We start from the raw sequence: 27455 nt of genomic DNA on the forward strand, positions 1-27455 counted from the left end.
AAATTACTTTCGTTAATAAATGCTTTCTTCTTTGCTTTGTATTTCTTGATTTCCTCAGAACACGGAAGTGCTACACCCTACATATCCAGTTTCCTTTACAGCACCTGTGAACACAATAGTTTGGGTTTCCTGCAGTATTTAACACCAGAGGCACTGGATCAAGGAAACAAAGTCAGGTAGCAGCAAAGACTCCATCTTTAATTCTCAGTAATTTATAAAGACAGAGATAGCATTAGCAAGCCAAGCCTTTAAGCCGGGGCACCTGCTCAGATACAGAAATAAATACGATTTGGGGGACACTTCTTATCCTATTTGTTACTAATGCCTAATCCAGCCATAATTTATAACAATACAGCAAATTCCAGAGTAAGGAACTCACCTATCTTCTTCATCAAGTTCTTAATTTAAAAAATAAAATAAACACTAAAGTTGAGTTCCTGGTGAAGGCACTACGAGAGGCACTTTTCTTTAGAAATTGCATGTACAATGCTCTTCCTTTAAAGCTTTCTGATTGCCACTGAAAATACTTTCTCTATGTTGATCACAGAGAAAAAATAATAAGAAATATAAGCATGCAGCACATTTAGGATTTTGTGAAAATGAATATAGTTCAAGCAGGAACTCTGGTATCTTGGGATGAGTATCTCGATACTTGTACCCAAAGAGGCCAATATTACACTCCAGGCACAATTAAGGAGATGTAAGGTTCTGCAGTCTGCTGAAAAAGACTAACCACACATCTTCACAAATATAGCAAGGACTTCAAATGATCATGAAATCCACAGCCCCCACTTTGAGCTTCACAACATTTTGCTGCAGCTCATTCACTCAAGCATGAAGCCTGGAAACCTCTTAAATCTGATGGACTGTAAGTTCTTTGACAACCTGTACTTATACAGCACAAACTATACTCCTTTTTTTGACACTGATCTCATGAACAATAGTCAGACAGCAATAAGAAAAGTCAGATCCCATTTTAATGTCTCATGTTGAACTCTCTACCTAGTCTCTTACTCACCATTAGACAAAACCACATATATATCACCTCTTGGAATTTCAGCTTGCTCTCCATCAATGCAAATTTCCTTTATATAAACTTCACTTTCATGTATGATTTCAACTGTACTGAAGGCAACTTCAGAGAAATGTAGCTTGGATTAGAAATAACTAGATTTGAGACGTGTAAGGAAGCAGATTTTCATTATTAGCCATTTTTTTCCTGTATCAACTTTCCAATTTAGTCTACCTGCAAAATACTGATAAAAACAAAGAGATAAGACTGCACCACAGAAATGAAACAACTTCTGGTTTTGATAAAATATCTTTGAACACCTTGTCAAGCAATAGGTTAGAAGAATCTAAGTAACAACTTAAATGTTGTATTATGAATCTGCCTAGTTTACACCGGAGATTATTTTCTAGACAACAGCCTTGAATAAAGTGGATTTCAACCATAATGCAAAGCATATAATAGCAAAAATACTCCTCTATGTATCTTTGTACATTAAGATTTTTATTACACATGAATTAGTGCTGGGGCTTCTTTTTTTTTTCCCCCCTTAATTAACAGGATTCTTGTTCTAATTTTCTTCACAACATTTTTGCTAGCAGACTTCACTCTACCTCCACCTTTTGCCTTTTCAGGAATTAGTTTTTAAGAACCGTTTACTAAGAAGCAGCATAAAGAGGAACATCATTAACACCCAAATGGTGCCCAAAGCTTCAACAAAGCAGTGAGGACATGATGACACCAGTAGCCTCTAACATAAAAAAGAGCAAGAAGTACTGGCCATATCTATGTAAAAGATGTCTTGACTATTTGCTTAGGTCTATAATAAACCACCTTTTTAAAAGTATGTATCACACAGCATATTAGACCAACACCACAAAGTTTCCCTTTCTAGAGGTTAAGTATCTGCCAAACAGTACAGGCAGTTCTTCAAGAAGATACAAAACCAGAAATACACTCAACTAGGTCAGTTTCAGGGCATGTAAATATTAAATTCTGTACTTAAGATTTCCTTTAGAAATTTAGGTAGACACTGAAGAAATCTGAATCTGTAAAATACTAGGATAAGTTTAAAGTGGCATGTATCTACATAAGAAAAAGCATTCCTTACAGGATGACCATGACACAGCCTACACGGATAACTGATAGTCTACCAACCATTTACCAGCTCTTCTCCTTTCCCATGCTGACAGACACCACTATGAGACTCTTATAAAATGAAATGCGAGGTGCCAAAGCGCCTTCAAATAAAAACTGAATAATCTACGAGAAGTTACTTTATTTCCTTTTTTTTTAAATATACATATACAAGATATTTTATTTCAAAAGCACAAGAACATTATACAAGTTTCAAATTTACATTTTTGCAATTTAAGATACCAGTATGTGCATTATCAAATAACTTCTGTCAGCTTGGATGAAACAGAAATAAGTGGCATAAGCATCTTGCGGTCACTAAATACAGATTATACTCACAGTGAACAAAACTGCATAGTAATTTATGAAATGAAAGATGACCACGCTAGTCAGTGAATGATATGGGAGCCATTTGCAAAATTAGTATGTGCAAACGTACAGAAAGATGCAACTTTCCTCTCCCACTTCTTTTAACTACAAAGAGATTTCCAGAGCTTTAAAGGAGCTCACCTGCTCTTACCAGCTCCTGCCCTTATATACTACAGTTCAGACAAGAAAACAAAATAAAGTGATCTCACTGCATATTGGAAAATGGAAATTTTTTATCAGTGAAGTGCAAGATAACTGAAAGTTTTTGATAACTGAATATGTAAATATCAGAGGGAATAGTAAGAGAATACAGGTTTGGTATCAACGAGGCATTTACCAGCCTTAATTCAATATTTTTGTTGGTAAGCAGTGTTTTGATGACATAAAAATCACCAGTGCATTCAAGTTTTCATTACAACTGTTCTAAACTCAGTATGTGTCTCAAACATGTTTTAGAGAAGACTAACAGAATTAATGTTTGTCTTCAAAGAGTTTAATATTCAGGTTTAAAATCTGACAAAATCAAATAAGGAAAATAATCTTAATTTCAAGAAACAGAATACCTGGAAAATATCCCAAAGCCAACTTTTTATATCACTGGGGAAGGGTTACAGCAAAAGTATTTTAAAGGTATTTGAAACCAGAACAATGTTTAAGATCATTGGTATTCCATCTTCAGATTAGTTATGGTGCTGTCCAGTGCACTCATACATACATACTCAAAAAAACATTTTAAAAAACCCCAAAAGAATGGTATTTAAATCTAAATCATTAATTGTGATTCTACTATCTCTCATGTAATTATGGGAAAAGAAAAGAAAACAAATCATATAAAAACACACTCAGACATTAATTTGAAAACTTCCCCTTGAAAGCCTTATTAAAATGGCACGAAAGAGTCCAAATAGCAAAGGGGCAGGGAAATTGAGGGTAATGACAACTTCAAGCTTTCACATGGAAATGGCATCTCCTGGGAAAGATTTTTTACCCATCACATTACAAATTCTCTCACGTGTATTACGACTGAAATTCAGAAAACAGAACAACATTTAGAACTGAAGCACAATCACATATAATTGAGAGAGAGTTCAATCACAATGTGCTATTAACTACTGAAGGGGAAAGAGAGAGACTTAGCCACCTTTTCTTCTCTTTTCTGCTCTATCTGGCACTAAACCACTGAACATGCCTCCCAAAACACACCATGTCATTTATGCAGACTCCAAAACATGCTCCAAATAGTGACAGGGGATGATGAGTGGAAAATCCCTCAGATATGGGCTAACTTATTTCTGATTCTAAAACTTGCTGCTTTTGGGCCTTGATTCTAGTCCAGCGATAGCTTTGAAGGCCATTTCCTTACCATTAGTCTCTGGCTCTTGTATAGCTTACAGAGAGCTACACTGCAACTACCTACCTGCAGTATTTTCATTTTTGATTCCTGGGGAAGGTCTCAGAAGACAAACTGTAAAGGAAGTAAACCTAACCACAACCTAGGCAAATGGTGAAGCCCTAGATCTCTTATGATATATACTAATGGAGGAAAAATTCCTTAAAGTGCAGTTCTGGCAATGCAAAAAGCACAGACTTAATTTTTTGATGCAACAAGCAAGAGGGTAATCTTCCAATGCATTTTCTAACCCACACTTCTCATTTAAAGAATTCATCAATGAAAACTCTTCATTAAATCCCAAGGTACATCTGAATGCAAGCTTTTTCTGTAAAACTTAACTCTTTATCGTACCTGTTGCTGCAGGTGACTAAAGACCTGGCACCACTTCCACTCCAATGTTATCTATTTAAAGCTTCACTAAGCTTGGGAAAAGAACCCAGGAAGAAAGTAATGGAGGCTTTTCCTTGGAAACACCACTTAGATATGTTCTCAAGGCATGGAAGAGACAAATGTGGTGTGTGCTCTGAAACACACCATTTGAGAACTGTCCTCATGAAAATATATGAAACAATTTAAACTTCTGAAAAAAATGGAAATAGTTCTGGTTCAGTAATAGTTACAGAATGTGGTTTTACTTTTTTTTTTTTTAAGAAAAAAAGAGGAAAATATATGATATGAGTTTGTTTCAATGCATCAGTGACACATCCAACCTAGAGAATCCATCAATTAATTGTCTGAACTACAGAGACCACTTGAGTAGATTTTTTACTGCCACCCTCTTTCTTTTCCAAAGCACTGCCATAGGTAAGAATTTTCACTAAAATCAAGACTCAGAGCAGCTGCCAGTTGAATCCGAAGAAGATCTGATTCGTTTCTTGGCTCCTGGCAATCTCCTCTATGATGCAGTGCTGCTGCCACAGCAGATGGAGCTTCCGGTAACGCTCCTGACATAAGTGGAGGGGATTGCCTCTTCTTCAGAGAGGAAAACAGAATAACCAGTTAGCATACCAGAACAGCAACTGTATAGATTGCTAACATTAGCATGAGACCAATCAAATACTAATTAAATTCCAACAACTCTATTTGAAATGTAAAAATATCTCTACTTGTGACAAGCGATGACTGCCATTTCTATGATGACATTTCAGCAATGGCAGTTCTCACATGTTTATGATTAAACGCATACAAACATTCTTGAGAAAAGAAAAAGTTTAACAGTATCAAAGAAGAGTATTTTCTCATTATAAACTACCCATTCCTGACTGGAAACTGCCATTAGCTCCTCAGGCCAAGACACACATTACATACAATGACGTACACACTAGCCAGAAGAATGTGTTACCCAATTAATATAAGAAAGCAAGAGATATAAAAATGGAAAGGTAGGAAGTCAAGCATTTACTTACTTTAGACCTGGATCTGTTTCTCCATATTCATCCAAGTAGGGTGCAGGATATAAGCAGCCCCTGGTTTTACCTTCAATGAGGACAACTTTGCATTCCCTGATTCTTAAAAGAAAAGAATAGCTACATTTAAAATACAACTCCCAAGAACACGCTTCCCTTTTTGGTGAGCTATAATTTATGTCACAGTAATGTTTTTCTATTTCAGACAAAAAGAATCAAATGCTTTGACAATGTTGTGAATTCTATCCTTCTAATACTCCCCTTTATTCTTAAACACACTGAATTCTGGCTACTTACTTGAGAAACATGCAGACCCCAGCTCCACACTGAAGAGCGTGAGAAGTGCAGGCTCCCAGCTCCTCCCCATTCACCAGTTCCTGACAGCAAGTATTCTGGGAACACAACATTGCCCCACAGAATAAACACAATACTGGGTGTTTTTGTTCATCATCAGAAGACCGTGGGCATCTAAAAGAAGTGTAACCAGCGTGTTACAGTAGGAATTAAAACTTTAAAAGAAATGTTGACTAAGGTAAATGTTCCTTAAAAATACTCCAAAAAGACCTAGCTAACTAATGAAAAACCCCAAATAATAATCAAACATAAACCTAAGGCATATTATGTCACAATCATTTCACATATCACACTGCTTGAATTGATTTATCTGCAAGATATCTGCTTTGAGTAGGAGGTTGAACTACATGATCAACAGAAGTCCCTGCTGACCTCAATTATCCTATGATTCACTCTTCTTGGCATAAAACAGTGCCATCATCTGGGCTTGTTGTGTCCACTGCAAAAATAATTTTCAGGCTTATGGCCAAACCAAATGCACATTGCACAGGAGAAAAATGAACAGCAGACTAAGCTATAAAAATTTTATATGCTGTATTATCAAACACAAATTACTTCATTTAGCAAGCTGTTGTGTTTCACATTTTAAATGAACAGGTGCTAGTATTGGCCAGTATAACCATAACAATGCCTTCACTTCAAAATAATTTCTGTATTCTTTCAACAGCAGTTACAGTAAGTGCAATAATATAAAATTCACTAAAAGTGACGAAACACCTAAGAAGACAACTAAATATGCCTCATCTTACCTAAACTGAGAGGCTTGGTTCAGAAGGCAACTGTAGTCTTCAGGAAGCTCTATTAAATGATTTCTTTTCCTAGGATATCTGCATAAGTAGAATAGAACTATTATGAGAATAATAAAGATCAAAGTAAACAATGGAATAAATAACCAAGAATCCCTGCTAAGCTTTTGGTCATTTCTGCAAAAGCCCACAATTCTAGAGCAATTCTTCAGTCCTGGAATCCCAAGTGAGATGCTCCACATGGGAGCTTCAGCATTTCTATATTCCAGCAAAGGCCTTGAATTAAAATTCCACATATAACCTACATATATGAAGACATTTCATACTTCAGTTAGCTTTTGTTCTTTCCTAGAGCAGGACAGATTACTTGTCTAACAATGTTGTACAATCTCAAAGAGTCGCTGTATGAGGAATAATAAACAAGACATTTAAAGACAAAGGTACTTTCAGTAGTAGAGCAGAAGGAATAAAACACAGTCTCTAACTTGCTCACAACAAGAACTTCATTCTTTCATGTGTTTTAAGTGAAAAACAGAAGAACAATAAGCTTACCTTATTGCGATGCTTTTCCCTTTCAAACAACTTAAGACCACTGGATCAGCACACCACCTATTTCAAACAAACATTTGCAGATGACAACATTTGATAAAAATAGACATTTAGGTTCATTAAATAAAACTAGTAAGTGATAAGCAAACACAAAACACTGATAAAAGCATTGATAATTCTACCTAAAACTTTGCAAGGAAAAACAGGGGTGTTTATTTATAATTTTCTTCAGGAGAATGTTTTAAGTTTGCATACAGGAGGAGAAACCTATGTGAAAAAACACCTAAAATTACCATCATGCACATGAAAACACAAGATTTACACAGAGTTAAAAAATTCATGCAATCTTCAGACATGTTCAGTTTTTCAAAGTAGGCTACAATACACAGCACCTTTTGAAATATATGCGCTAAAAGACACAGCTTAAATAAATATTGTACAATCTAATAGAAAAAAATTGCTGTTTTTATTAAATAATCATCACCAAATGGTTATTTTACAATGGTTTATTGCATGATGTGTGCTTGCTTAGAATGACCAAATGTGTCTATCAAAACAGTGGCAGACATTGGCCAATGACTGAGCAGAGGAGCTGGTATGTTTAAGATGTCTTAAGTTATTGCTACAAAAAAAAGAAGGGAGAAATAACTGCAGCAGATGGTCAATCTAGTATGCTTCATTTAACACATTTCTCAACAATCATCAAATTTAGTCTTCTGAAATAAGATTTTGTGGAAAAACATATGGGAACCTGCATGATGATTTGGCAACCATTACTATTACGTTAAATATGCAGCCTCCTACTTGAAACCTCTTTTTCTGACTGGGAGCACTGTAACTATTTGTTAATCCTGCTTCTAGTGATCTTTCCCAGTGTTCACAAGCACCACCTTCTGTGTTCTCTTAGAAGCACTTCTGTGTCTTTAAGCAAATATGTAGGAACAAGTAAGACAAACTTATTTAATAGTTTACTTGTAGAAATTAATCTAGTAATTTTTAAGTAATAAGATATACTACAAATGGAATTGATCGTAATAAAACTGTATGTAGGGAACTGTTTAGGTCAGCTATAAGGACTGCTGGAAATCAATAGTTCAAAATGAAGAAATCTAGACAACAAAGGTTGAAACAACTAGAAGTTAAAAAATCCAACCAAACAACAACGCAGTAAAAGCCGATGTGAGTCGGCCAGATTTCTGCCAAGAACCAGGAATAATCATTACTGCCACCAGGTGATCAAATGGTCACGTTAAATACAGAGACATTCTCCAACACAATATAGCTGGATTATTCTTAATTGGGGATGATGTGTCTGCTTACTGATTTTGAAGTTTTGAATGCAGAATTTAACTAATTCTTTCTTTAGTGCTAAAGAAAGAATGTTTTCTTTACTGCTACTTTCACAAACTGAAAGAGGAGAAATTTAGGTTAGAAATTAGGAAGAAATTCTTTCCTTTGAGGATGGTAAGATACTGAACAGGTTGCCCAGGGAAGTTGTGGATGCCCCAGCCCTAGAAGTGTTTATGGCCAGGTTGAATAGCAGGTTGGAACAGCCTGGCTTAGTCGAAGGTGTCCCTGCCCATGGCAGGGGGGCTGGACCCAGAAGATCTTTAAGGACCCTCACAACCCTCTAACATTCTATGATTCCATGACTGCAGATGGCAATGTATGTAATGCTCAAATTGCTCAAATGCTCAAACCTTTTCACTATTAAGCCAATTTCAACATCCACCAGTCTATTTTGCAAATGCTGAGAAGAAATACAAAGCCTCACCCTGCCAGCTACATGATTTTCTACATTCTCATTTTATAGCTCATGTAATCAGCACTTTTGCTGCAGACAGATTAAAAACAGGCAAATGAACTTTTGTTGGCATATCAAACAAGCAAAGGTTTAAAATAACTTGTGGCTGTATGGTTTCATACAGGTCTGCAAGCACTAGTCCCTTAAACTGTAATTATTTACTATTGGAATTATCATAAAATAGAGAGTGCTTTATGTTTCTGAAATGCTTTAAGGGATTCAGTGTACCTGTGAAAAACATTTAGAACTTCACTATGAATTTGAGCTCAGTCACTTACTATCAGTTTTAATCTAGAATTGCCACAGGGCCATCACAACAGAAAAACATGGCCTGTCCAGTCCCAGTCAGTACCTTTGAAGCAGTGGATTTACTGTGTCCCAATATTCGTGGAAGAGCAGGAACAAATTTGTAGGTAGAGAGAGGTAACTACAAAGTGCCTTGAATTGCCCTTCTTCAGAAACTGCAAAAGACAACAGTTTACGTGTTTAAGCACTGCTGAATAATTCACTCAAAACTAGAAATCTCCAGATCCCTTTTCCATTGACTAGTCTGTATCCTACAGCCTCAGCATAGATCCTACGTAGTAGAATTGGATATTATTCCACCAACTTAATCAGAGCTATAATAATTTGGATAAGCTGAGGATCTGTTTAAAGAAATTTGATATATATTATTAAGTATTTTTTAATGCATAAGTTACTGTAATAGCAGAATTCCTTGCTTAAATTACTGCATAATACGTAACAGAAGTGCAGTAGATTTCTGGACTTGTATTTTAGTTTTCCACTATCCTTATGACAGTCCTCAGTGATATTAAATTTTGCTGTAATCAAGTCAGTGTTAACATTACATAAAATTGGGCTAATTTTATGGTTTGTTGGGTGGTCATTTATTGTCTCTGCTACAAAAAGTTGTATTGTTGGTTCACCAGAAAGACTCCTCCCTACAGAATCAAAGATCCAGACTCCTGGTAAGGATAACAGCGTACCCCAACATGCAGAGATTTTGACTTGTATATCCTAATAAAATTCAAAGTTGTTCACAGTTTATATAAATCAATTTTGTATTTTTGTTGTTGTATATTATACATGTTATATTTTGTCTCAGTTATTCATAAAAAATTCTTTATAAATAGTCAATGGTTCTGTGTTTCACTGCATTTTGACACATGATGAAATATTTCTTTTTGGTGTTAGCATCAGTAATGCATTAGGATCCTCCACAGAAGAGGCCAAAATTTTATGTGCTTTGTATCTATTTGGCTTTGTCTTGCTCAATCCCTGTATCTTTAGCATTTGCCAACATTAGCATTACATAAAAACATGGCATTTTTAAAATATATTTCAGGCAGTTTCTCAGGTGATGTAACCTAAATTCCTGAAATTATCCTTAAACTGCTGAATCTTTATCAACAAGTACATACTATCAATACATCACTGATAATTCACATATTTGCATATACTCAGAAATACTCAGAAGTAATGCTCTTCTATGCAAAGAAGGCCAAGACAGCTCAGCTTCACATGCCTGTCCCTGTCCTTACAAATTAGCAATTCCTTTATTTTCCAAGTCTTACTTTCATGTACTGACTATTGTTAAGTTATTGTGAATATTAAAAAATTCTTTCAAGACAAAGAAGGTCATAGATTTGTTTTCTCATATTTACCTTGTAGTAGCTCCTCAGGTGGAGAAACTCCCAGCAAATAATGAAAAAATAAAGCAGCACAACGAAGGTAAGGCATGATGCCTTTTTTAACACAATCCCACACAAGCCAGCCTGGAATATCCTGACTAAAGCAACTGTAAAGCACAAATGAGAAACAGCTGCAGTAGTTTATAGTGCAAATCATTCTAGCACTATCACATTTTGGCTAGCATTGATAGAATGGAAGCTGTGTAGAAGGAACCCTCATGTACCCCAAATTCTGTGAAACACAGCCACCAGCACTTCCAACTTCCCCTTTGCCCAAGGAATGAGTACTGAGTTTATGAACCACACCTGTATTAAATCTTCAAATTAGACAGCTGTACCTATCAGAAAAATCTGAAAAATAGGCATTAACACTCAAATAAGCAATAATGTTCAGCTTTATACTTATCCCCCCTTTCTAGTAGGACCATTTCATTCTTCCTGGATTCCATTCATAACACAAGAGATCTAAATCAAAATAATCGAAGTAAATAAAAAAAAAAAATACTGCAGTTGGACACATTTCTCTCCACAATGGATACAGGTATTTTTTCATCCACAGGTTAATGATTTACTCTGCTGTCAACAAAAGTAGCCACTTTAACTAAAAGTATTTTTCACCAGTTTCAGTGTTCTGGAGCATGGGAAGAAAGCACGAGGCACTGTGCTAACTCCCCATACAAAATGAGCACTTTTTTTCCTGTCTTCTTTGTTGTCCTGTGGATTGCTGTCTTTCCAGGAAAATGTAAAACAACTGAAGTGCTACTTACCCACTGGTGTACTGGGAAACCTCTCTACAGAAAGACTGTGCAGACTGTGCCTCCTCACTGTTGTCAGATGAGTGAGCAGCAGGGGATTCTGCACACAAAAAGATGAATTCACTGTAAATGCACTCCATCCTGACACACTTCTCTTTTACAAATACTAAAATCTTTTTTTTTTTATTATTAAATTGCATTACAGAATTAATTCTGCTTTAATTTGCTTAATTCTTTTCTATTTGCTGTTTTCTGTCTTTAAAATGTTCTCCTAAGACTGAATGCTGTAAGGAAGAATCAGGATTACTCCCTCATTGCTTATCCTTATTGCAGTAAAGAATTGCTTTCTACCCTTGAACTTCTGAAGTTGTCCTACATAGCTTAAGCTACAGGAATTTTTAAAAACATCTAGATTTTTTAAAATTCCTATTATACTGAAGGAAAAAAGCATTAGCTAGAAAGTCTATAGGCTATTCGGTAATTTTTAACAATGTTATGAAACAGGGATAAATTCAATTCTCTCCTATCAGTTCACAGGATTTATCTGGGTATTTACTAAGTTGATGGGTAAAAAAAGCTCTATTTCCCAAATCCATATTGATTATCACTGTGCAGCTCAGTGATGCTGGCAGAACTTTGATTCTCCTACAAGGAGTGAAGAAGGAGAAAATTACCCCTCTGAAATGACTGACTGAAGCAACTACTGGTATATCAATAACAATTTTGTTTTCTTAGCCTATGCACACAAAACAAAACGCTCTGAACTTGATGTAGCACTACTTAATTTTTACCAGGAAACACCAAAACACTTATTACTACCTAGGCCTAAGTGTCACTTATTATGAGGACGTTTATACATAGAAGAACTAATGATATCAATCCATTATTTTAAAGAAACTGTGAAAAAATGCCAGAAAAAAGCAACACAGATACACATCTACCTGTTGCTGAAGAGATGATGATTTGCATTATGTGTGCCAGTGTTGTCAGATGGAAGAGGTAGAGGTGGTTATAGGCTGAACTAACTGATGAAGGTTGCAAGTCTACAGCATCTTCCCAGTATAAAGATGGAAAGGATAACACAGCTCCCACCTACAGTGAAAAGGAGTAGGCAAATATTTAAGTGTCAAAACTTTGGTAGAAGATAAAAGGATAACAATTATACTCTCACTATACATTTGTAGATTAACATACTCCAGCTACAGAAATAATTTATATTGCCAGTTTTAATTCAAAGTGTAGCAAAAACTTACTGGAAAGTATTAACCATTTGTGCACTAGGGCATGTAGGAAACTCAGAGCTGCAAGGTAATTGCCAGTTTAGAGATATATCATGCCCAGTTCCTAAAAAGCTTAATTTCTGTTCTTTGACACAAGACAAAACACACTGAAAAAAGTGGGAAGTGAGACAAGAATTAGATACAAGGGCAGTCAAGGCAAAACAGATTTTATTCCGTAAGACTGGTTTTGTTGGCTGCTTTGTTTTCTGCTTGCTTGGGGTTTTTTTAAGAGCAGAAAAATCTATAGTACAGATTTGTATTAAGGACAGAAAGACGAGGCTAAGAAAAATAGAGAAGGTAATGAGAGTCAGTGTGAAGGAATCAGAAGGTATGAGATACTGATTGAGACAGAGGGAAAGTGAGGGAAAGAAACTGAGTGCATTTCTTAAGTTTATTTTTTATGCTTAATAACAATGGAAGTGGTAAAAAGATGATCGAGATTGCAATAATGAAATTTAATAAGAACAAGACAGCAAAGACTTGAAAGTCAGCAGAACTAATCTATAGCAATCATATATAATCATTAGATTGTTGTTCATGTATAATCAGTTGACTCATTCAAGTGAACAGATACTATTTACAGAGTACAGTACACAAAAAATACATGCTCAAAAGAAAGTATTAATACAAAGAATAAAATAAACCCGCTTACCAAAACGTGGAACATATCTACTTCTAAGAGTGATGGAGTATCTTCTCCTTTAAAGTTTGGTAGGAGAACTACAAAATAAAGGTATCAATTATACATTTAGCATGTATTTTCTTCTTTTAGATTGAACTATAGTATCAGAATCTGATTTTACAGCCTCTATCATTTCTGTATTTTCATCATTAAAAAGTCCAGATCTCTAAAGTAAGGATCTATTAAATTAACTGCTTACCACTGATTTAATTGATTGTGCATGTTTAGCTATTTCCACATGCCCCAACAGCTGACAATTTTACTTAATATATTTTCAAAATTCTGAGGCGTATATGTCTCCAGCTCTAATAAATCACACACAGTGTTAAGGGTAAAGGTACTTAGGCACCTCAACACTCGATCAGTCACAATCTCATCCAATACAAAAGCCTAAGAACCACACCTAAGATCTTTATCTAACAGAAAGCAAATCAGAGAGTGGGATTCACTAAGGTCACTAACCCAACCAGTAAGAAACATGCCTCAAACTAGCTCTCCCTGAGACTGAAATATCCTAAGCTAGGTTCAAGCAGCCTTTTGAAAGTACTCAAAGTCACAGAATTCTAGAATGGTTTGCACTGAAAGGGAGTTAAAGGTCATCCAGTTGAACTCCCCTGCCAAAGGCAGGAATGTGACTCTACATCAGGCTGCTTAGAGCTTCATCCAATCTGACCTTTAACACTTTCAGGGATGCAGCAACCACAACTTCCTTGAGCAGCCTGTTTCAGTGCCTCACCACCCCTACGGTACAGAAATTCTGCCTAACAGTTAATCTAAACCTAGTGTTTTTCAGTTTAAAACTATTCCCCTTTGTCCTGCTCCTATCTACCTCTATAAAAAGTCCCTCTCCCTCCTTTTTATAAACTCTCTTAAGATACTGCAAGGCTGCAATGAAGCCTTCCCAGAGCCTTCTCTTCTCCATGCTGAGTCTCAAAATTAAGGAATACCTACTTTGTGCCTTTATTCACCTGTTTAGAAGAGAATTTGAGTAATTCTGAACATTGCCAGAAACAGCTGGTACTCATCTGTTCCAGACTTTACTATCTGTAGGTCTGGGGTGAGTTCAATCTACACCACATCATTTCAGGCAACTGAAATGAGCACTGTTATCAAGCACTCCAACCCTTGCTTCTGTGCTGTGTTAACCTGTGTGCCACTTTAGAATAGAAACATCTGCAACACAAAAGGTAGTAAATAAAAGGAGTACAGTACCTCCTAGAAGACGAATCAGATGTTTCTGAATCAGGACCTGTGGGGATGTTGTTCTCTGAGCAGCTGCAAACTGTACTAATGCTTTAAGGCCACTGTGCTAGAGCGCAAGAGAAAATGATTGAATGGAAAAAAGGCAAAATATAATAGTGATATAGAACTGTAAAAACATACCTACTTCTACATAAACATAAAAGACATTTATAAATGAATTTAATATGAACATTCATATATAAGCAGACATACTATTCTTTCAAAGTGCTCTCTGTGCTATGAACCCAAGCATTGAGAGATATCCTCAACAGAGAATGATCTTGATGTTAGCAGTTTCAACAGGTTTATAGATGCATGTATATTAAACTTTTTTGTTTAAAATACATTGTATATCTTACTCATCCATACCTGTCTATTTTGTAGAGATCCAAATAAAGGCTTGCCCTCTGTTTCCAAGAGGTTTTCTTAAAATTAAACACAGAAAAAAATTAAGTTGTTTTTTTATACTGAACTTAACACTAGCTTATTCTTAACATATACACTCCTTTTTAAAGCTCAACTTCATTGTTGTAAGAGAATTCTCTTGGAAAAATAAAAAGTCTGTCTTAAATGGCATGGATCATTTCCAAGATAAATTATTGTAGTAAGCTTTTTAAAATTTTCAGTTTTCAGATCTTGCTAACTAAAGATTTAAAGCAATGTTGCTTCACATGAATGATGATAAACATTCATTCTATGGAGTCAGATTTATTTTCAGTTACCCTTATGCAACATTCAAAACCATCAGGTTACATTTACAGAGATGCTATTCAGCCATCTCACCCTCGTATTTATCATAGAACCTTAGACAGGTAGGTCCATCCTCACTAGACCAGGTTGCTTAAGGCCTTATCCAACCTGTCCTTGAACACTGCCAGGGCTGGGGCAGCCACAACTTCTCCGGGCAATCTGGCAAAATTGCACTACTGCATTTGACTGCAGTGGAAAGGAAATACTTTGAAAACAAAACTCCCAAGTTGGAATACAGTTCATCTTTCCTCCCCGAGTGCATTGGTTCTGAAGGAATAATAAAGAAAAAATAAGCTGATAAAAATAAGAAATCAAATTAACTCAATTGAGTAAAAAGGTACCAATTAAAATGTTTTTGTACTTTAATCACTTTTCAGAGATGAAACAGTACATTTGGAATTTTTAAATTTTATTTAATTGGGAGATTTGTTTTGGAGGCTTCTTGTCGTGGGGTTTTCGTGGGGTTTTTTGGAGTTTGTTTCTTTCTTTCAGGAGTCTGGCTTTTGGCAATTATACCAATTCATATCCCTTAGGTCAATGATGCTTTGAACCTCCTCTAGAGGCTCCTCTGAAGTTCCTTGTCTAGGCAGCTTGGCTATGTGCCCATTAAATGGTTTTAATAACGCACTATAACTAGACTCCAGACCAGCATACTGAAGCTATGCAGGCAGTTTTGCTGTACAGTTTCACAGACATCTGCTCTATTTGCAAACAAAAATGAATCCAAGGAAGTGGTGTGGCCTAGGATTAGTCAAACTGCAACACTGGTCCCTCTGGCTTTATACTATTCTCCTCAAGAGCACCTGAATTTTCTTTCACTAACACAGGCCCTCAATGTCACACCTATGATAACAATTATTGCATTTAAACACTTGCTGGCAAACTCTTCCTTGATAGCCACCAATATCTTTTTTCATATACCAAACAAAACCAACCTGCACAGTATTAAGTACAGTAATGTTAATAAAGTGGGTGGCTTCTGGTATTTTCTCAACCTTTTTGAAAATACTGAATCCATCACTATAGATGCAATCAGTTCTGTGACTATTTCTGCCTTATCAGAATATTCCCAATGTACCTCAAAACCTTCTGAACTCCTGATATTCCACTAGGGATTTAAGGTAGACTAAACTTGTACTTCAACAGCTTCATGAAGAAATACTTGGTATAGTTGGCAAATCACATGTATGGATGTGTACAATTGCATTCTCAATCCCTTCATCATGCATTTTAGACCTAGATCTTGCCTTTTTCCCTGCCTGGAAGCCTCTACAGATTTATCCACATCTTCATGTTTATTACACAAACTTGTGTTTGCAGTACAGAAATTAAATTAGATAATTTAATTTAAATTTAATAATTTAATAAGGTACATTATTACAAAAAAATGAAATAATTTTTCTGGTATTTTTTTTGCCTTCAGAAATTAATGGCAGAGACTGTTTGATAGTTTTTTTGGTGGGTTTTTTGTTTGTTTCTTTTCCTACCAGGTACCTACTTAGCAATTTCAGAATATAAGAGAATTACTTTTATAAATCCCATGAAAATTCTTTAAGAATACAGACCAAAACAAATAATGAGACAGGGAGTGCTATTTCACAGCTATTGGATATTTAGCGTAGGAGATGCCTGCAGGTCAATGATCTTTGGCAGCCTGAAGATATTAATTGAACATGCTTAATGTTACAATAAGTAATGTGGAAAATGACCACTAACTGCTGTCTCAAATGAAACTCAATGCTGATATTCCATACTGTATTTCATGAGCTACTATCTAAGAAAAACATCCCATTATTTATATTGGTTTATAGATAATAATTCTGTTATTTTATATGCAATTACATAGAATTTACTTTGCTATACTTTACATATGGCTCGTACTTATGTAAAACTTATTTGTACAATCATATTGTATAAAATTAAACAAGCAAGTGTAATACTTCTAATTCATAAGAAGGAATAAATTGAAATTATGCTTTACCTATACACTGGATGGTAAAAGCACATGTGCTCCAGGTCATCATAGGAATCCGGGAATCAGCTTCATTCGGAGCAACTTTGAGCCCAACTCTGTAAATGGTGGTGGCAAAGAGAATAAGCATCTCCTTGATACTGCTTGAGTATTTGGCTCTGCAAAACCAAGACAAGAAAATTTCAGTCTCAATTATTAATAGTATTAATTACTTTCTGTTTAATCAATCACCAAAGTCTAACAAAGTCTAAGTCCAAACCAAGACAGTTATTTATGGATGAAATATTGATAACAAAGACTCTTTGTCTAGACAGATGAAAAAAATCCCTAATTTTCAGCAGTAAACAAATACCTTGACAAAAATGCTTTACAAATTGAGAGATTAAGAGCTGCCAGCCTGGAAGATATTATTTCTGTATATTACATTATAATTCACTTTAGAAAAATGCAAATATATCAAAGTAAAATACAATGAAAACAAACATTGAAATAAACTAATTTTAAGTCCTGAAGCAAAAATAATAAGGTGCTAAAAATGGAAGACATCTCAAGTGTGTTTTTGAATATATTTTTTAGCATTTAAGCTCTTTTCAAATTACATTAGATTACTTTATATATACGTAGTTTTATGTAAACAAGTGTTTAGCAGTTTTAGTACCCTGTGAGGTTTTTTTCAAGTCATACACAGAACTTTTTAACAGAAATATATGACATTTGTATTAATTCCCTATATCTTTATGGACAAAACAATTGTACCACAAAATCTGGAATTTAGCCAGGCTTAAACAACACTGTTTAAGTTTAAACTACAGTATCTTTCCCATAAAGTTAAGTTATTAAGAAAAAATTTGATTCTTGAAAAAAAAAATTGATTCATGTTGTGTTTCTGACAAGAGAACATTTTTTTATTTTTTTACCAATAAAAGACATGTGGGTACTTTGCATAATTGTGTTGTCAGTCTGAAGTGACAGTACTTACAGCATGATCTATAAAGAAATAAGGGACAGCTGAGCTCACTTGAAAAGTATCTACCTATTCATTCTGTTTTAGTGGGCAAATGCCTTTGCCCACTGGAACTGAACATGCTTTATGTTACAATTAGTAATGTGGAACATGATCACTAATTGCTGTCTCAAATTAAACTCAATGTTGGCGTTGAGTTTAATTTAGAATAGAATAGAAATAGAAACAGACAACAGCCCTATTCCTCTAAGTGATCCATCATTGTGTCTAAAACCACCTGCAATCTATGTCCAAAACAGACGTGTAGCAGGAAAATTAAGGCAAATGGATAATAAACAACTTGCCTAGAGGCACAGCAAGTAACTCAAATCACTGGAATTGTGGATTAAAGATTGGAGACTTCCAGCTTCATACCAAGGACATAGTAAGTACCAGACTGGATTTGACTAAAAGGTCCACTCAGCTCCTCACAGATTCAATACTCAGTGAATGCTTATGGAAAAGAATAAGTAAGCCCCAAGTCAGACCAAACAAATCACGTCTTTCCTTCAATACTAATTCTGAAGCATACCAGGGATACAGAAGGGAAAATTAATATAGTGCAGAAAATACTTCCAGTAACACTTACGAGGACTGAACTCCATAACTAAGGATGGACTGGAATTCCAAAGCTGAGTTCCCCATTCCCTTGTTGGTGAAAGGTGGAAGATTTTGTTTGTCTCCTTCCAGGAAAAAAAAATAGATCCACATTAAAAAGCAAAGAAGCTGTTACAGTTTTTACAGCAGTTTAAGAAAAGAGAGTTGACTTTTTATTTCAAACTGATTTGAAAACAATTGCAAACACACCTCACCAGCCAGGGTATGTTCCATGATTCCTTAAGTAACATTTGACTCTTTTCCCCAACACAGTAGATTCTCCGTGCCTTCTGTTTTCTAAAAACTTTACTTTTGTCCTTTATAATTTAGTTGTTCTCTTTTTTACTACCTCACAGTCCATACAAAACTTTAATTAACCATGAGCATTAGTCTGTCAGCATCCTCTCCAAGTGCACATAATTTTTTTTTCTACAGGAAAGATGGAAATAATTTAACAAAAGCCAGAAAATTGGTGAGGGCACTGAAATCAAGACATCAATTCAGAAAAGGCAGTAACTTTTATCCCCAGCTTTATTTGATACTGTCTTGATTGAGAGCAAAATGTATTATTTATTTGAAGTTTTCTGCTCGTACTAGTTAAAACATGCACTGACATACTTCCCACAGAATAGCTTAACAATTAAGATAACAAACCTTTAGCATTTTTCACGCTGTAGCCTGATATTCTGACTGTGACAATTTCCAGCCACCTAGCTAGGGACAGGATTTGAGCTACTGCCTCTGCATCCTCACTGAAAAGAAAAATAGAAAGCAGGTTTTACTTTAACAGTCAAAGAACCACCTTAACTTAAAAAGCAGAGGACACAATCAGATCCAAACATACTAACACAGTATTTTCTCAGTTTTACTGGCTTCAGAAATGTTGAGCAAAAAGTACAAAATAGAGTGCAAGGTTAAATACTAGGTCTAGGTACTTTCTCACTTGATTTCAGATACAAAGAATAGGCAACCCAAAAGTGTTTTATAAAAAAAATAAAATATTTACTAACAAAAGAAGTATATTTGGCTAAACAATCAATAAGGAGATATGCAGTATTTTATACAGATAAGAAAGCTCAAACCGAGTTTTCCCTCCAAAAATTTGAAAAGCTGACCAGTCCAAAAGTAGTATTTCCTTTTTTTCTTTACTTAAAGGTTATCCAATCTGCTGCTTCACCTGTTTATTTTTTGAGCCTGCAATGGAACGATAGGAATCACAGTATTGCACAGAGATTTGCAAAGTGGACAAAGATATTCTCCATTCTCCAAGTCAAATATCTGTTCAACATGCAGACGTTGTCGGAAGTTCAGTTGCATGGCTTCAAAGTACCTACAACATTAAAAAGGAAATTACTAGAAAGTGGAATGGCTCAAATGCAACATGAACACAAAGGTTCAAAGCATAATTATACAGCAAACACTTATCCAAGCCAACAAACAAGTCTTCTCCTTTGATTTATAACTCTTCTACATGCTTGGATGTTAAAATAATAAAACTTCTGAGCACACAGATGAATTCATGCAAAAATACATGGTATATCACTGATGGGAAAATGATGGCAAGTTTTCCTTGCTTATAATATCCTTATAAATTTGATTATGATTTTGCAGACAAGCAGTCCTTCCATTTTTCTACTCTTCCCTCTTATCTTCAACATAATGAAACACTGTATCTAATAACTCTCAGGTGCAACTCACTATAGTAAACAGGCATTGAACATATGGTCATTTAATTTCAGAAAACACTGCTGGCAACATTTCATGAATGATTAATCAGCCATTGCAATCCATTGGTCCATTGCAATCACTGAGCCTCGTGACTAGACAGTGGAACTGTAGTCTTAACAGGAAGAAAGAATAATATATATTAGAATATCACACTTCAACTATTTTAAATTGAAAAGGAAATACAAAACAACTATGATCTTTTCACAGGTTTCATTATAGTTTTTGCCCCCTCAGTGGATGCAGTAAGCCTTCAAATTTCATTATTGTCTCATTGGTATTTATGGGAACAAAAAGAACAAACATTTAAATTTTCTTCTCTGGATACAAATTCACTCCTAATGTTCAGACCGAGTACGTAGGATCTTAGAGAGAGAGAGATGAAATTAACTTCCACACCAAGGTAATAACTAGATTTTATTTTTGCTTTAAACCATGTATCTTAAATAAAATAAAATCCCATTTATGTGAGAAGAGAAAGTGCATGTGCAGGAGCATCTGCAGAAGTTCTAATGAATACAGAATATTTAGGGAAGTATTTTGTTATAAACAAAAACCCATACATTTATTTTCCCCAAATTCACACGAGTATGTTTTTGCAAGCAGCTCCTCTTCCTCATACACATCATCTACAAGGATATTCCATTCCTTTCAACTCATTCTGTTTTAGAGGATTTGGAGCACTTTTAGGCTGCACATAGAAAGATACAGCAGGTATTGTTTGGAGGAGTATTAGTAAGTTCTAGAATGTCTGTTATGTAGTAAATAAAAGACTATACTTTAACCTTCTGTGCCATACCATATGTGAGGAGCCTGTTGTCCATTTTAAACTCAGTAACCCATACAGCAAGTCATCTTTTCTTAAAAAGAGCAAGGGAACTGAGCTCCAATGTTGCACTACTTAGATCTACGGAGATATAGATGGATCTGCCAAAAGCAGATGTATTATACTCAAGGAACATACTTCTGTTTAAGTGTGTGCACCTATTTGTTCTGTACTGATGTTTCATTGTAAAAAACAGCATTATGCACACATTTAGAAAAGTGAAAGGTAAGCACTAGAAGTTTAGTAAGATTTTTTTAAAGTAAAATGGCACAAGTACAAACAACAAACCTCAGGAGATTATTTATAACACATGTCATACAAAGAGTAGCTTGTAATTGCGCGACCCAAGTTTATCAGTTGATAATATTTCAGTGGGATTATTTCTATTATTACTTCACACTGCTTATATAGTTTAGACTTGCCAGACCTATGTGGAGTGAAATGTAGGATGACTGTATCCTACAAGCTTGGTCTTTTAATGTTCAGGCTGCGTTCAAATCCAAAACACTTGGTCTAATTTGTGGGTCCCCCACACAACAGAAGTCAAATAAAGTCTACAGCAATTGCATCAATTCTTCACCCTTACTTTTCATTAGGAGTGTCTTCACTGATATGGGAGGGGTCACAAAGAAATATTGGTAGATTTAACCACTCATATTCCTCCTATTCTGATGCTAGAATCTCTTCTAAACACTCATTGAAATAGATCAGTTTCACCCTTTAGGTACTGACCCGGTGACAGACTTTCAGAGTATTGTTGCTAAATGTAAACCTACTCAATATGGTTTCTTATTCTTGACCAGTTTTACTCCACTGTTTATATTTGCATAAATTAGTAAGTCCTTAGAGATTCTTCCCTGGGTCATAGAAGGCCCAAAAACCTTCGATGGTCATCAAGTCAAAACATCTCTTGTTCCATATTTCATTTTTAAATGAGTACAAGTAGTTTTGAATCCTTAATTAAATATTCACTTACTGTACTTTGTTTTCAGTGTATTATTTAGATGATTTGGAAAACAGATTAATTAAAAACTTCTAAAAGACAGCAAAGACACATCCTTACTTCTGCCAGCAGGCTGCATGCATTACATGACCACAGCTCCCTGTGTGGGTCCCACAAGGTAAGTCAGGGTGCATGAAGAGAGGATCTAGTGTATCTAGAAACACATAGCAGAAAAATTATTGAATGAACAGTAACATAACTTCCCAGCAGTATGAACAGAAATTAACAACAGCATATACAGAATATGAGCCTTCCGATCTTATTTTCCTACAGTTTGTAGTATCACATTGAAGCTCCACTAGGTTAATTTTTCCAGACAAATCATGCAGCAGAGCAATGACTAGGAGTACCCATTTAAACTACTGAAGATTTTTCATATAAAGAAAAATATGCCAGAATTCAAACTGATTAAAAAGAAAAAGGGTTGCTTCTGTACTGGAACAGATCTGTGTTTGGATTCACTGTCGCTGACGCTTTTACTGTCTTTCTTACTTTATTTTTAAATGAAAATAAAACTACTAAGGACAAGTAGGATGAATAATTTCTCCAACTAATCCCATATATTTTCAAACCACTGACACAGAAAGCACTGCTGTAAAACAAAAAACCAGTCTGTCTTTTACTAATTTTGCACAATTCTAAACAGAAACATTATGAGAAAATACTGATGTCTTTGTGTTGTACGTGCTCTCAAAGTGGGATCCCACTTTTGCTTTAAAGATATCTAAACTATACTGAACAACAGCAGTCCTTCATGCCTCATCTGGGGGACTGTTCATGATTTTGAACAAATACACTTGAATCTGACAAAATGAATGAAAAAAAAGAAACATAAATTGTGCTGAAAAAAATTTTGTTTTACAGCAGCTTAAGCTGCCATAAGTAAAATGGAGACTGAAATAAGAAAATAGACCTTGGCGTAACACTGAATTGCCACTATCTGCACCTTCTGCTGGGGGAACAAGCATTTTTACATTTATTTAGATCTTGAAAGTAAGAAGTTCTTACAGGCCTCCTTGTAACTGAGGAGCAGCAGAAGACCATGCAGTAAGGTATAAGTACTATAAACAATGCCCAGAAACAGCTTTAGAAAAAGGAACTCCATTCCCTTTTTTTTTTTTCAATTATTTCAATAGCCCAACCACTACAGAAAATTTACAAGTGTATCTGACTACAAGAGCATAGGACTTCATCTGTACTTCAGGATACCACAGAAAAAAGAAATGCAATTAGTATATTACCTAGATAAAAACTCTATACAACTGGCTCAAAATGTCATTATCAGTAGTCTGCTGATAAAAAGAAAAATGGATCAAGAAAAATTCTGTAGGAGTTTGTACTAGGCCTAGGACAATTCAGTACTTGTTAATAATCCAGAGGAATAAACATGAAACATCTTATTAGTGAAACAACTTTGAAAAGGTTTGTAAGCAAAATAAAAAATAGAGTAATACCCTGGAGAAACACGAAAATCTTACGATCTTTCCTCTGGTAACAATCAAGAGTTTACTTCTAAACTAATGCAGGAATAATGAATTGCACAAACATAATTTAAAGCTACTTTCTACATAGTAGTGTCAATAAAAAAATTTGATATAGCATCCATTTCACTCTATGCGCTGACCACAAACCATGAAAAACGACCCCCACATTTGTAAATAAGAAGGGATTTAAACTACAAGTTGTGACTGCACCTACCTTGAAATTTTACTTACTTCCTTTTTCAAAAAGAGAACAAAAATGTCAGTGAGTACTTAGGTTCTCCCCTATCCTTGCACTTATTTTCTTCTTTCCCTTAGGTAACAGACCAAAATTTCCATCATGTTTCGTTTACTGCTACTTACAAAAGAAATTCTGCTGGGGTTTGTGTTCCCTGTTACCAATATACTATTACACAAATGTAATTCTTGTGATTGTGTAACTTTCTTGTATTCAATCTTTTGTTCACTCATCAGATGATATCATATGATCCTTGCTTAGTTTTTTTCATTTTTTATATTGTTGTTTTTATTACTTCCTGGACATATAAGGGGAAAAAAACAAAACCAAAACAAAGCCCCTAACCCTTTTCAGGTTGGCATATTGGCCTCTGATAATGTTTATTTATTTCCTCCATACTGGGAAAATTTGCAGCTGTACTTGAATAAACTGGAAATGTGAACAGTCTTGGGTTTTCTCCAAAGTAACTACTCCCACCAAATCTACATGTCTTATTAAGTCTTGTGAGATCAAAGCATTTTCTGATTTCCCTCAACAACAAACCTAAATCTTTATATACTTCTCATTTAAGTTTAAAAGCATGGATTTTAAAGCAATTTAGAAGTTTGCACCCTTTTTTCTCAAACACAATAAGCCATTTAGTACCCTGACCAAACAAAATAATTTAATTGGTTCAAAGACTTTGAGCTCCAGGTACAGAACCGCTTGTAAGAGAAGAAAAATCACCTACCTCCTGAGAGGTCAAGGATTCTGCTCCTATTCTGAGTTAAGGCAGTTGACTTCTGCACACAGGCAGATAATACCATGGCAGCACTTTCCAACTTTACTTCCTGCTCCTCCTGACAAAGAATACAGGTCAAAACTTCTTTCTCAGTGACAGATGGACCTCGTTTGGGACCCAAAGCAATTCTGGAGTAATCAACTGCTGAAGAGATGCTGTAAGACCAGAAGTGACACAGATGTAAAATAACCAGTTGGATTTTCTCAACAAAATGAATTCTTCCAGACATTTAACAAGGTCATACACTATAAGTACGTCTGTTTTTTTCTTACCTTTCTTCTTCCATAATGGCATCCTCTTTCCCCTGGGCCTCCAGTGTGTTTTCATACAAGAGCTTGTGGGTTTCAATGAAATTCCTCTGCAAGGCAGACATCTGGGCCATTATCTTCTGACGGTGCAACCTTGCTGCTTCCGCCTTTCTCTTCCGCTCAGCTTTCTCTTTATCCTGAGTGCTCTGTGTCTTACAGTAAGAGAATAAAGAAGTCATGGGCAACTAAGAACATCAGAAAAGGAGAAGAATCCTTGCCCATTATAGGCATTCTAACTACTGACATCAAATTCCTTAACTGACAATATTTTAATGAGGAAAAAAAAAGTGAACTGCTATCTGAAATAAAAATAAGTAGAGCTCAAATCTTTACATGTTGACTAGGTTCATTAACTAAGACTGGACTTTTGTGGTCTACAAAAGGTCACTAGTATAATCCCTAGCCCAAAGATAAGATCAATAATACCTGAGTCATTTCAATTAGGTAATTGTCTGTTCTTAAGAAATTTTAGTGAGGTGAACATCAAAGCTTTCTCCAGAGTTGTGTTATTCTCCCCATAAGTGAAACCCTACTGAGTATTCAGGATCTCCCTTACAGAAATTGAAGAAAATTTTATTTTGAACTGCCTATCCATGACACAACAAATATGTCAGCATTTTATACATCTGTGTATTGTATTTTCATTATTCTTTATGGTACAATGGAAAACTATTGTTCTTCCAATATTTACCCATATCATATTTTCAAAAAACATAAAGTATTTCTATGCTTTAGAAATGCAGAATTCAAAAAACACAGGTAGATTTTATTACAACATATAGAACCTAACTCTTCACAACCAATTACTTAAGGGAGACATACAACATTATACACAAGGTTTACATTCAAAGTACCATCACTTTTCCAGGAAATCAAACAACAAATTGCTCTACAAGTAGAACTATAAGATATTAATTTCTTACTGACTTCTGTATTTTGTTTGATACCTTACCAAATCTCATATGACACCTACCTCAAAAAAGAAACATGGCATATGCTGTGTGGTAAGTTTAGAACTAGGCATGCAATGACCAGCCAAGAAATTTCTTGGCAGCAAGCTGTGGCCGAACAAAACGTGTAAGAGCAAACCGGTCTGTCTTCACACACTGGCTAAGGGTAATTAGATTCTTCTTTTCTGTTCAAATGCCAATTGAAAACACAACCATTCCATGGGACCAAAGTCATCTTTGAAATCTCCATTTCATTGTGTCATTTAACCACTAGATTCAGAAGTTTTTTGGAGGGAAGGGCAAAGAGACTGACAGTCAGAATAATTACTTAAGGCTCATGTCTTTATACAATCAGGGCAAAGGACATTAACCTCTTCACAGATAAAGTAAATTACAAAACATCATTTAAAGTGGAATTGTATTTCTAATTGTTGTACAATGACAATAGAAAGGTAGTCAAATCACAAAGACAAGAAAGGGAAAAATGAGCACAATTTACTTCCTTCAGCTCCCTCATCTGCTTCATCTAACTCAGAAGTACAACCAAAACTCACATTATCTGCTAATATTTCCATGAAACATGTTTAGCACAAATTTCACTTACTAAAAATATTATTCTTGGAAACTATATCCTAGTAGACAACATATCAGAAATCCGTTTTGAAAAATCATCATTTTAGGCAGCAATAAATTTAAACACATTATTGAAAATAACTATTCAAAACATTAAATATCAGGCTTCCACTGAAGCTTTATTTTTATCATTACCTCATCACCTTTTGTAGCTTCTGAGCTTGATGTAGCTCCTATTGTTGCCAAACTAGATTTTTCTCTCAATCTCTTCACCATGTCAAACATCTGAAAACAGAGACTTAGATGTTAAAAATAAAATGCAACTTGGCTCTTATAACAGTATAGATTAATACATTTCCAATGTTACAATATATAGGCACAGGAACAGGCAGCCAGAGAATTTGTGGATGCTGGAAGTGTTCAAGTGCAGGTTGGATAAGGCTATAGGCAATCTGGTCTATTGGAAGGTGTCCCTACCCATGGCAGGGGCTTGGAGCTAGATCATTTTTAATATCCCTTCAACTCAACCCACTCTATGATAGACAGGATTAAAACTCTTGGTATTTCCTTTCACCTCATTTTCAGATTTTCAAATGGATTAAACCACTCAATACTCCTAAATAACAGAAACACCCAAGACTGTATGGCCACTCCCAGAACTGCTTTACTCATTATTTGCTACTCATTATTGCAACAAATATAAAAGAAATATGCATTAAAATGTCATTACTAAAATAAGATATCCAAGCAAAAATTAATCCAATACTTGTAAGTACAAGGAGCAAGTACAATGCTGAACAGATGAAACAGATGAAACTTCTCAAGAAA

General features: G+C 35.2%; 1 protein-coding gene across 2 annotated transcripts in view; it reads right to left on the reverse strand.

Annotated features, from left to right (window-relative positions):
- Nucleotides 1-2251: 2251 nt before the first annotated feature.
- UBR1 (ubiquitin protein ligase E3 component n-recognin 1) overlaps nucleotides 2252-27455 on the reverse strand; it is a 59649-nt gene continuing 34445 nt past the window's right edge. For both annotated transcript variants that reach the window (XM_058840319.1, XM_058840309.1), the window contains exons 28-47: nucleotides 26823-26912; nucleotides 25069-25256; nucleotides 24746-24951; nucleotides 22357-22450; nucleotides 19920-20072; nucleotides 19397-19494; nucleotides 18735-18828; nucleotides 17152-17300; nucleotides 14790-14845; nucleotides 14391-14487; nucleotides 13149-13216; nucleotides 12158-12308; nucleotides 11229-11316; nucleotides 10435-10568; nucleotides 9120-9228; nucleotides 6967-7023; nucleotides 6418-6495; nucleotides 5612-5782; nucleotides 5315-5416; nucleotides 2252-4880 (exon numbers count right to left, since the gene is read on the reverse strand). In XM_058840319.1, coding sequence (XP_058696302.1) covers nucleotides 4739-4880; nucleotides 5315-5416; nucleotides 5612-5782; nucleotides 6418-6495; nucleotides 6967-7023; nucleotides 9120-9228; nucleotides 10435-10568; nucleotides 11229-11316; nucleotides 12158-12308; nucleotides 13149-13216; nucleotides 14391-14487; nucleotides 14790-14845; nucleotides 17152-17300; nucleotides 18735-18828; nucleotides 19397-19494; nucleotides 19920-20072; nucleotides 22357-22450; nucleotides 24746-24951; nucleotides 25069-25256; nucleotides 26823-26912 — 2325 coding nt within the window. In that variant the 3' untranslated portion in view covers nucleotides 2252-4738. The remainder of the gene's footprint in view (nucleotides 4881-5314; nucleotides 5417-5611; nucleotides 5783-6417; nucleotides 6496-6966; nucleotides 7024-9119; nucleotides 9229-10434; nucleotides 10569-11228; nucleotides 11317-12157; nucleotides 12309-13148; nucleotides 13217-14390; nucleotides 14488-14789; nucleotides 14846-17151; nucleotides 17301-18734; nucleotides 18829-19396; nucleotides 19495-19919; nucleotides 20073-22356; nucleotides 22451-24745; nucleotides 24952-25068; nucleotides 25257-26822; nucleotides 26913-27455) is intronic.

This window comes from Poecile atricapillus, chromosome 1, assembly GCF_030490865.1.
Source record: "Poecile atricapillus isolate bPoeAtr1 chromosome 1, bPoeAtr1.hap1, whole genome shotgun sequence".
Classification (NCBI taxonomy): domain Eukaryota; kingdom Metazoa; phylum Chordata; class Aves; order Passeriformes; family Paridae; genus Poecile; species Poecile atricapillus.